Below are 11825 nucleotides of genomic sequence, written 5' to 3' on the forward strand. Positions count from 1 at the left end.
TCAAAGACACTGTACTCTTTTCCTTTACCAATTTTTCAAGTTAGGGTTAGGGTAAAAACCACCTCCGGTGCAAACAGATGTTATTCTGGGGCAAGAGTAGGCATTCTCTCTCTCTCTTTAATATCCGTATCTCCTGGATTTTTATATATTCAATGTGACTCAAACTACAGTTATTATTTTTTAAGTTTAATTTGTTCTTCTGTTGTTGCATTTTTTAGTAACACTTTAATATATACTTTTCTCTTTAAATAACCACTATATAGTCATCTTCTTCAGGTATTACCTATTGGTTCTCTCCTAGCAGCAGCAATTAAATTAGCTTAGTTTAGCCTTCTTGACCAACTATCCCCATGTTAGTCAATCATATTTTTTTGATGTTTATCTTTCTACTCCACTATTCAAATCTTCAGATTTAAATGGTGTCCTTCAACTCTCAGTAATCAACTATGAGGTAACATTTCTACACCTTTTTCCTATCTTTGTCTTTCTCTTAAATCCACAGTTACACTTATTCAGTGCTTACCAGCAGTACTTCCGCTGAGAGTTCCTCAGTCATCTTTGGTTGGATAAAGCCTGTCCTCTAATAGATTACTTTAGAAGAGCTAGCTCATGAATGCCAAATTACCTGAGTTCTTACATGGGAAAAGCTTTTTCTATAGCGTTGACACTTGGAAAGACCACTTGGCTAGTTATAAAATATATGTATTTTAAAACTGTATTTGTTTCCTAGGGAAGTTATAACAAATTACCACAGACTGGGTGGCTTAAAACAATAGAACTATATTCTCACATTTCTGGAGGCCAGAAGTCTGATCTCAAGTGGTTGACAGTGTCACACTCAAGAGAAGACTCCTTCCTTGCCTCTTCCAGCTTCTGGTGGCTCCAGGCATTCCTTGGTCTGCCTTGGTTTGTAGACACTTCCCTCCAATTCATGTCTCCTTCTTCACATTCTCTTTGTCTCTGTATTTCTGCATTTCCTCTTCTTATAAGGATACCAGTCATTAAATTTAGGGTCCACTCTAATCCATTATGACCTCAGCTTTACATCTGCAAAGACCCTATTTCCAAATGAGGTCACATTCTGACGGCTCAGGGTAGACCTGAACTTTGGTAGGATGTTATTCAACCCACTATACACCGTTTTTTCTTGGTTAAATGGTATAAACTCTTGAACTGGTGTGACATCTGTGTAGGCATGTGTTGAATCTTGAGAAAAAGGCTTATAACCTGATTTTCTGTTCTTTGTAAGTAGCTTGGTCTTTTTGCCTGGAATGCCAAAGAACATTATCTTTAGAGTCTCATAAAAGAACTATGACTTATCTCAGATTCAGAGTTGGCATTCTGGGCAGTTGTCTCCATATTATGTCTCAATGTGGACATTTAGGTTCTCTTCATTTCAAGGACATTTTCTTGAATCATAATTTTAAAGATTAGTTCTGTTTCACTTTGTTTTTCTGTTTCATGGACTCCTAATGTATGTATGCTGACTCTTCTTTCATTGGCTTCCATATGGATCACTTTTACTCTGGTCCCTTTTATGTGTTTACTTGTCTCATTTATTTTTTGTTTTTCTTATTGCTTTCTATGCTTTTGGGCATTTCTATTGTCCCTTGTGTATCCTGTGATTTAGTACTAAGCCTTTAATGATTTTGTCCTTTTGTTTGTTTGTTTGTTTGTTTTTGGGGTATGCGGGCCTCTCACTGTTGTGGCCTCTCCCGTTGCGGAGCACAGGCTCCGGACGCGCAGGCTCAGCGGCCATGGCTTACGGGCCCAGCCGCTCCGTGGCATGTGGGATCCTCCCAGACTGGGGCACGAACCCATGTCCCCTGCATTGGCAGGCAGACTCTCAACCACTGTGCCACCAGGGAAGCCCTGTCCTTTTTTTTTTCTTCAGTTTATTTCCTGTTTTATATGAGTTCCCATTTCATATCTTCCTATTGTTTATTTACCTCTTCTGATTTGTTCTTTTTTATTTGTTCCATAGCATTCTTTTTATTTTTTTGTTGCTTGTTTATTTTTAACTGTGTTGCAATGTTGCATTATAGTCTTAACTCTGCTTTGTAGAAATTTTCAAGTAGCCTGAAATGTTTTAGTCGTCATTCCTTATGTTTTTTTCTTTTTCAATAGACATTGCAGTTCTATATTTCTTATATCTATTTGATCCAGTTTCTGTGGAATTGGGGGAAGGGTGGTAGCAGGACAGAGGTTTGGGTAATTCTTGGTTTACGAGCTTTCTTTAATGTTAGTGTGAGGAAGGCGTTGTCTTTATTAGTAGGCCTCTTTTTTTGTTGTTTTCACATTTTTTCTTTCTTGTTTGACCCTTTCTTGTTTCAATAAGGCCCTTACCTTCAACCCCGTCCTTCTTTTTAGTCCTCTTTGCCGTCTTCCAAATTGTCTCTCTTAGAGAAACGTCCTAACAGATGTTGTTCTCCATCCAGTATGCTCTTGAGACTTCACCCTTGTTTCCGTGTCTTCTCCAAGCCTCCTTTACCTCTTTGGCTGTTTTATATTTATAAAGCTCATTAGGAAATTGAGCCAATATACAAATAATTGAAACCATGAATATATCAGACGAAAAGGTAGTATAGAAGAAAAGTCGTTTTTAAATTTTGAATTATGTCGTAGGTTCCGCAGGTTGTGTTGCCCAGGAATCAGACTTTGGGGTGGAGATTAGAGTGCAGGATGTTTACTAGAGAGTGCTCTCAGGATCAGATTTGTGGAAGGGAGGGAGGGAGGGAGGAGAAGTTGAGTTGCAGCATGGTCCCAGTGAAGACTCAGCAGTGCCCTACAGGGAGCTCTGGAGCCCGGGCTTTCTTAAGCCGAGGAGTTAATAGTCACTGTTTCTGGTTGGGCAGGATTGCATAGCCTCTTTTAGTTTTGTTTTAATATGTGACTATTGTAAAAAAAAATAAACATGTTACTCTTGTACTCAGAAAATGAAAGCTTCCTGTTTTGGAAAAAAGTATGAGTAATTCTTTGGAAGAAGTTTTTTTTCAGTCACTCTTGGTACTTTGAGTTCTGGTTTTAAAAGCTTCAGTGCCATTACTGGCTGTTACATTTTCTTTCCAGCTTGGGCGATGGTAGACCATGGGTCAAATGTGAAAGCCCGCGCTTCTTACAACGAGAAGACCCCGAGGATCGTCGTGTCTCGCTCACATTCAGGAATGGTCAAGCAGGTTGCTCTTCAGACTTTCGGAAACCAGACCACAATCATCCCGGCGGGTGGTGCTGGTATGTTCCTGCTCCCCTGCGGTGCCTGTGCAGTGTTCCCTGTGGGTCCAAGGCCATGTCAGGAGGCACACTTGGTTGGCCCATCCTTGGGAAGAAAGTGAGAATGGACAGTGGGCTTTCAAGACAGGCATGGTCTCCTACTTGGTGATCTCGAGAGTGGGATTCAGTCATACGTGCCTCCTTGGTAGAGACAGTCTCACAATAGAAACAGTCTCACAATGGTGATTTCTGTTCCTCGAATACTACAAAAGCATATTTCTGACATTGATGGTTGTTATATATATGATCTGATGGTGAAATAATTGTGCTATTAGTTTAACTGTAAGAATAGCAAGGAGAAGAAGAAAGATCCAGCACATCACGACGCTTTAGTTAGCAGCAGGGTGCCAGGAATCATCAGAAGTGTTACTAGAACGGCCAACCCCTTGGTCAGTGTTAACGCCCCTGAACTCCTCAGCTTTCGTGTCTGGGAGGAGCCGCAGAGTCTAGTGCCCATCCAGCTTAATGCAGATCCTGTATTGTTGCATTCCCTATGTTCTAGCTCAGGGTCAGCTGACTTTTTCTGAAAGGCCCAATAGTAAATATTTTAGGCTTTGTGAGTCACATGATCTCTTTTGCATACTATTATTTGATTTTTTTTTAACCGTGCTTTAAAAATACCAAAAAAAAAACCACAAGAAAAACCATCTATAGCTCGAGGGCTGCACAAAAGCAGGCCGTGGCCCAGACTTAGTTCCTGGGCCATTTGCCCACCTTGTTTTGAGTGTTGTTTAATATGGCAGAAGTGTTGTAATTCAAACAAATAGCAAATTATAGTCGGAAACATTTGTGTTTGAAAACCTTTTCAGCAGAGTAATAAAGGGAAAAGTAGTGCTTTTAACCTTTAAGCCTAATAGTTTTCGTTTACTGCTGACCTATACGTGTCTTTCTTAACATGGCTTTATTGTTTTCTTACAGACTCTCAGTTTGGTTAGGAAAGGTGATATCCAAAATGCCCAGTAGGAATGGGATAAACTAGATTTTAGACCCAGTTTCTTCTGGGTTTGTTTTATTTTATTTTTAAAATTCTGCCTCATTACAAAAAAGACTTAAGATAGTAGCATTATTTTGTGCTTTCTTCTTTCAAATCCAGCCTTCCTGGAGACTCAAGGGAAACCTGTGGGTGTTTAGCTTTAGTTTAATAGTCCATAGGAGACGATTCATGCTGAAGGTATCACCCCGTAGAAGACAAGCACAAAGTGGATTTAAATTTAAAATGTTATAGGCATATATTTGTTTGTATTTGAGAACAGCTTAATAAATTACTTTGCAGTATTTTTTTTTGGCTCATTTGGGTTTAATGTCTGCGCTATTACTTAAAAAAAAAACTTTTTAAAAATAAGTTTAGACTTAGCAGTGGCAAAGATAGTACAGAGATCTCCTGCACATCCTGTGCTGTTATTTTAACAATGTACTCAAAACAGTAAGCTCCTTTCTTCAAATCTTTCAGACAATAACCTAAATTCTGTGTTTATCTTGTAGGTTATAAAGTTTTAGCACTCTTGGATGTGCCTGATAAGAGTCAAGAAAAAGCTGATCTATATATCCATGTGACATATATCAAAAAGTGGGATATATGTGCTGGCAACGCCATCCTAAAAGCCCTTGGGGGGCATATGACTACCCTGAGTGGGGAAGAAATCAGTTACACGGGTTCCGACGGCATTGAAGGAGGGCTCCTCGCCAGCATCAGAATGAACCACCAAGCTCTGGTCAGAAAACTCCCCAGTCTAGAGAAGACAGGACATAAATAAACCACGCTGGTTACAGGTCACCGCTCCTCCAGAGCTGAACGGTCAGCCTGGAACGCTGGAGGCTTCAAGGCATTGGTGGAGACTGCATGGTTAAGGCCATCCCGAACTTTTTAAAGTATTTATGAAGCATCAGAGACTTATTTTCCCTGTAATAGGATGCAAGATCAGGGAGAATGGGTTGCTTCCTGTCTCAAGTATTGTCTTTATTTTTGAGACTATTTTCGTACAGTTGTCATACACAAGGCGCATATATATATATTTGTGAATTAAAATCTATAGTCGAGTCTACATTGTTATGAGTCACCATTTTCACACAATATCATGAATCTTCACTGTTAGTACTTTCATATAGAATTGGGCTGAAGAAAGGATTGATTTTGTGTAGATGTTTAATATTACTTTACAATTATATCTCATTGAAAATAAAATAATTGGGGGTTTTTACCCCTAGTTCAGATGGAAAGCACAAGAAGCTACAAATTCATTAATATGCAACAAATTCTCTATCACTTACTGAATATATTTCTTATGGATTAAAATAGAAAAAGCTTAAATTGTTTTTTTTCTTTGAAATTTTAATAACAGGTTCACCAGCTAGTAGCGAGTATAGATATATGATGGTTGCATTGTAACTGTAATTTCTGTGTGTGTGTGTTTTGTTTTGTTTTTATAAAGAAAAGTGTGTTTGTACCTATGGGTTCAACATTTCTGCCATCTTGCTGGTAGTTTTCATTTGCCCTGTGGACGGTGCATGGTTCCATCCTTTCCCTCTTGACCAGCATTTAGTCTTTAACTTGTAAGGTTTGGATTAAGGTTTCAGGGTTAGCATTAGAATTTGGTATATTTTCTCATTAGGGATAAAATATGCTGTATAAGGCATTATAAAAATATAAATGATCCTCTTATTAACTGAAAGTTATTTGACATTATGTGAATTGAGCTAGCTTTTATTATTTTCAAAAGCCTTGTTATAGTACTTTTTAAAAAATTTGCCAGGTTTGTGTATAGAGATTCTCTCATTATCAAGAATAAGTTAAGGTTGCTTTTGCCGTGGTTAGTTTTACCATTAATAAATGGATCTAACCTAACCAAACTAAGTATTAACTTTTGAGATAATTTGTATCTTCCCTTCAGATTAAAAAAATGAAGATTGGAGTTACTTTTTGTTGAATTTTTTTCCTATTCAAGTGTGCAGAATCTGGTTGGAAGAAAGGTTGTGACATATTCACTGTGTCACTGTAATTTGAACCTTGCTTTGTAGGATATCTTCCATTGGGATGTCTGATTTCTCTGAATGTGATAGCTGGAAATTTCAGGTAAACAGTAGCATTATTTCACATGACTTTGCTATGGTTTTATTCCATAACACTGATAAGGAGAGGCATTTCTTGTGGTTTCATGGTTTCTTTTCTTTATATCTTTCTTCCTTCCTCTCTCTCTCTTTCTTTTTCTCTTTAGATTTTTTAACCCTAAATCAACTTTCCATTTATTTTCCAATCTTGGAGGTAAAGTTGACCAAAAGATGGGCATCCTCACCTGGTGGAATGTGCTCACAACATTAGGTTTGCAAATTACACTGTCCAAGGTCCTTATTCCTCACTGGGGAATTGGACCTAGTGTGATAACACACATTACCACCCAGTCTCTAGCAACTGGTCACCAATCTGGTAGGGTAATGGGCCTTGATAGGTAGGGTTTTGTTCATGAAAATTCATTCAAAGTTTTGGTAGTTGGAACACTTGATATTTAAACAGGACTTAGGAATTCTGAGCAGAATATTAGAGACTGCATCTTTTTTTGCAACGAGATGAGGAAATCCTTTTTCTCAGGAGGGATGGCAAAGGCATATGCTGTTTCCAGAGTCCTGTAGTACAAACATTTGTTTTCTTTGTAATGTGTCAAACTTAGGGAAAAGGGACTAGCATATTAGGAAATGGGACTAGTTCATATTAGCAAGCATGGTGCTTTGGTTTTATTTTTAATTTTGTTAAACCACATGTAGATAATGACTTTGTGAAGGGCTTTGTTGTGTGCAAAAATTAAGATATTGGCCGACAGTTAAATGCATTATGTTTGTGATTTGTTGGGTATATTATAGTACTAATGATTTTTAAGTGCTTTTATAAAAATTTCATTTTAAAACATTTTGTTTCTAAAAGTCAGTATACATTATAGAACTAATGTAAGTACAAAGAACAGTATTTATATTTATTTATGTAAGACATTATTGTGCCAGGACATACCAGTAAAACACCTTCATGAATAAGTGAGACAGATAATATCTCCCAAGAATGACATAAATACAGTTATTTCTAAAATGTTTACTTTTAGTGATCCTCACCTCCCCAGTTCCTTGTCTCCCTTTCCCTCATCTTGACATTGATAACCTCAGGATCCATCAACTGTCCCCTTCCTCAGCCCCTCTTTGTCTCTACGTTGTTCCCTATCACCCTAGCCTGTTGATTAATGTTCTCCTTTTATTTCTGTTTCTCTTTCTTCACCAGTATACTCTTCCCCAGCACTTAATCCCTGAATTGTCTCATAGACCTACATCTCCACGATTGGTTGCTGAAATCTTAGGGCAGAACGGAGACTCTAGTAAAGTTCCGATGGAGAGAGTCGTCCTGGTAGAGTCCTAGCTGAAAATTACTTTTCAAAGACTCCTCGAAAAGTAAAGGAAAATCACCTTCAAAACCACAAAGTAACTGTCAAGTATAACCCAAGTCCTCTGTCTTTACAGAGCGTTTCTTCTGACCCATCCTTCAAAGAATGAAAATGCAGAAAATACAAGAGTTGGCTGTGCTCTGCCTGCTGGAGAGAACTTGCTTTCTCTATGAGTTTTCATATTGTATCCCTATTTCAGTTGAGAGTGTCAGAGCCTACAAGATGGGTCATGTTTGTCTTTGTTATTCAATTGTCCCCTTTCCCCAATTTTGGAGTTTTTCTTTGATCCTAAATATTGAATTGTTTATGGCTGTATAATGAAGTAACAAGCGTCTTGGTCTGTGTGTTTTAAGTAGTAATTGTGCAAATTCTTCCTGTTTTCTGGGTGCTTCCTTTGAATATTGTGCAAATTGAGTCAGAGGCAGTGGGAGGGGCAGTGACTAAGAAAAGACTAGGGAAGAAGGAAGCCCAGGGGAAGGGTAGCCAAGGGAGGATGCCAAGCAGGCATCTGCCCTGTCTCAGATGTTTAATTCAGAAGTTGGATTTTACTCGGGCTTGAAAGGTGACAGCTGTCTCTCCTAGCTTAAACATAAGTAAAGAAAGCTGGAGTGCCACCCCCTGTTCCTCAGAAAAGGAAATATCCGGCTTGCCTCTCCTTGATAACAGCTTGGAAATGGCCTTCTGGAGACAAGCTCTGGCAGGTTTAAAACAGGAACTGTTTGGAATCTAGTTGCAACTACTTCTCCTGGCTGTGTGGTGGCTGCTTGTGGACAGAAGCAGTGATTTTTCAGTTTAGATCTTGGTTGAATTTAAGGCTTATTTAATTATTTTCAGCATATGCCTACAAAAGTCTGCCTTGTAACTGTTGTGTAAAATAAACCTATGGTTTCATTTTTATCCTAAAAACAAGTTGTGCCTTAACAACAGGGCATTGTATGTTAATAAGGGAAAACAAAATTCTTTTTAATAGATGGGGAAAACAGGAACTTTTGCCATTAAAATTTAAGTTCTTTTTATGTTTTTAATGTTAGAGTTGGGGAAAATTCATTAAAGTTAAATAAAATTAATATAAAATTATTTTTGCATATACAACTAAAGTGCATTTTTATAAGAACTGGCATCTTGATGTATATAGGTCTGAAATGATACTTCATCCTTTGATTTTTAATTTGAATTAATAAGACCATGATAGATTTTTTTTTTAATTTTACCCTTAAACTATTTCAGTGTGCTATTATATCTGTTCTAGTACTCTGAGTCACTTTGGTTCTAACAACTATTTATGGTATCATGTCAAGAATTTCTTAATGTTAAAATATACTGTATGTCTGTGACATAAACCAGAATGGTTCATAGATCAGGGAGGGTTCGGATTAGCATTTAGTAAGAGGGCAAGAAGAACTGAACTTTGTACTTCAAAAGGAGGTTTTGGTTTTATGAGGTGCTGGTCATAATAAGTTGTTTATTTTTATTTCGTCAAAACCTGGCAGGTGTTTGCATTCCAATTTACCATTGATAAAGGCTTACAGGGAAGCTTCTTTTTTAAAAATTATTTTTTAAAATGAGTGATGAATTAATTCTGTGGGAAAATGAGATTTATAAATATTAGTTTTCCTTTAAGATAAAATAATATAACCCAAACTTTCAGAAGTTAAGGATGATGAATAATATTACAACTTGTTGTGTATTGTGTTTGTAAGGGTTCCCTAAAGTATTAAAATTCAGGTAATTTGTGTAAATTGCAAAAGCAGAAACTGTGATATTTGATTAGTAGTATGTTGCATTAGAATTCTTTTTGAGATGTATGTTATACATATAGTAAACTATTATTCAGACTTGTTCATCCTGTATTTTTTTAAAATAGGAGATACAGCACCCCAAGTCATCTTTAGATCAGTCTACAGAGTTCATCTGTCTCCCCAAATTATCTCTTCTAAGCCCTCTTCGTCATCTATGTTCAGTTAAGTTTGAAATGTTTATAGACTTTAATTTGTGTGTAAAATATGGACTTCAATTTCCATTGTGCCCTTGCATCCACCCTTGGCAGTAGCCAAAACTATCTTTATAGTCTAACGGGAGAGACTGTGTTCTGCCATGATGAACTGTGGTGCTCCCAGTGGTTTTTTTTTCCTCTTTTGATGGTTTTACTTAAGCTACTAAATGGATATACACAAGCAGTTGAGTTTACACTAACACTATGAAACGGTATTTCCCGTCTATGTCCCTGCCTCTTCAAACTTGGATGTGGTGGGTTTTTTTTTTTTAATCATTTTCACTTCCTAGTCAATCTCTTATAATGGGCTAATGATGACAGGGATTAAAATAAAACTAAATACCTTTGAATACCCCTTCCCCTCTCACACACTGAAAGCTGTGGAGGAACTAGACCATTTCCGGTTGCCAAGACATGCTTAGACACCAGAGTTGTCTTTGCTTGGCATGCTATCCCCTGCCTCACCCACACCACCTAATTTAAGAGGATCCCGACTTAAGCCTCCTTCCAGGTTTCTGAGCAGGCTTTTTGGCTTCTCACCTGTAGCCCTCACTTCTACATGTGCTGTTGTAAACTTCTTAAGGTCAGGGATGACGTCTTGGTGATTTCTGTACTTCCACCTCAGCCTCGGCAGCTACCCCAGTGTCTGGAACATATTAGGTGCTTAATGTCTGTCGAACTAAATGGAATAAAGGGTTTCTACTAGCGTCAGCGTTTCTCGTGCCTCAGTTGTGTAAGCTGGTTGTTTGTTTTCCTCTGCAAATATTTATGTTTTATCACCCACACACCCTAAATTATTTTTTAAAGTTTTGTTTTCTTTCCTTCAGATACTACCCCATGGCCAAATAGCTCTAGAAAATGTGGTTGCCTCCGATGACATGATCATCCCAAACCCTGCCCCTGGATATACTTTGCCAAACTGAACTTTGAGTTTCCTGAATAAATTGGTCGTGTCTGAAAGACGGTGTGCTGCATCTACTTTTTTTCCTTTTCTAAAAAAATTTTTGCTGTGATGAAATATACACAACAAATTTACCGTTTCAACCATTTTTAAGTGTAAAATTGGGTGGCATTTACATTCACAGTGTTGTGCAAATATCACCACTATCCATTTGAAGAACCTGTTCAGCCCAAACAGAAACCCTGTGCCCTTTGGACAGTCACTCCCCATTCCCCACTCCTGGTACCAACTATACTGCTGTCTGTCTCTGAATGCTTCTGCTTTTTTTTTTTTTTTTTAACAGCTTTATTGGAGTGTAATTGCTTTACAATGATGTGTTAGTTACTGCTTTATAACAAAGTGAATCAGATATACATATATCCCCATATCCCCTCCCTCTTGTGTCTCCCTCCTACCCTCCCTATCCCACCCCTCTAGGTGGTCACAGAGCACTGAGCTGACCTCCCTGTGCTATGCGGCTCCTTTCCACTAGCTATTTTACATTTGGTAGTGTATATATGTCCATGCCACTCTCTCAGTTCGTCCCAGCTTACCCTTCCCCCTCCCCATATCCTCAAGTCCATTCTCTATGTCTGCATCTTTATTTCTGTCCTGACCCTAGGTTCTTCAGAACCTTTTTTTTTTTTTTTAGATTCCATATATATGTGTTAGCATACGGTATTTGCTTTTCTCATTCTGACTTACTTCACTTTGTGTGACAGACTCTATGTCCATCCACCTCACTACAAATAACTCAATTTCGTTTCTTTTTATGGCTGAGTGATATTCCATTGTATATATGTGCCACATCTTCTTTATCCATTCCTCTATCGATGGACGACACTTAGGTTGCTTCCATGTCCTGGCAATTGTAAATAGTGCTGCAATGAACATTGTGTTACATGACTTTTTGAATTATGGTTTTCTCAGGGTATATGCCCAGTAGTGGGATTGCTGGGTTGTATTTTAGTTTTTTAAGGAACCTCCATACTGTTCTCCATAGTGGCTGTACCAATTTACATTCCCACCAACAGTGCAACAGGGTTCCCTTTTCTCCACACCCTCTCCAGCATTTATTGTTTGTAGATTTTTTGATGATGGCCATTCTGACTGGTGTGAGGTGATAACTCACTGCAGTTTTGATTTGCATTTCTCTAATGATTAATGATGTTGAGCATTCTTTCATGTGTTTGTTGGCAGTCTG

The 11825-nt window shown here is 38.0% G+C and overlaps 1 protein-coding gene across 2 annotated transcripts in view; it reads left to right on the top strand.

The window, feature by feature from the left end:
* BPNT2 (3'(2'), 5'-bisphosphate nucleotidase 2) overlaps positions 1–10641 on the top strand; it is a 31397-nt gene extending 20756 nt beyond the window's left edge. The window contains exons 4-6 of one of the 2 annotated variants that reach the window (XR_010936518.1): positions 3070–3231; positions 4753–9648; positions 10509–10641. Coding sequence is in view for 1 of the 2 variants with exons in the window: in XM_067712290.1 (XP_067568391.1) it covers positions 3070–3231; positions 4753–5024 (434 nt within the window). In the remaining variant the exon portion in view is untranslated. Of the gene's footprint in view, positions 1–3069; positions 3232–4752 lie in introns of both variants that reach the window. The other variant, XM_067712290.1, reaches the window with a different exon arrangement.
* Positions 10642–11825: the final 1184 nt, after the last annotated feature.

This window comes from Pseudorca crassidens, chromosome 17 (assembly GCF_039906515.1).
Source record: "Pseudorca crassidens isolate mPseCra1 chromosome 17, mPseCra1.hap1, whole genome shotgun sequence".
In the NCBI taxonomy this organism is placed as follows: domain Eukaryota; kingdom Metazoa; phylum Chordata; class Mammalia; order Artiodactyla; family Delphinidae; genus Pseudorca; species Pseudorca crassidens.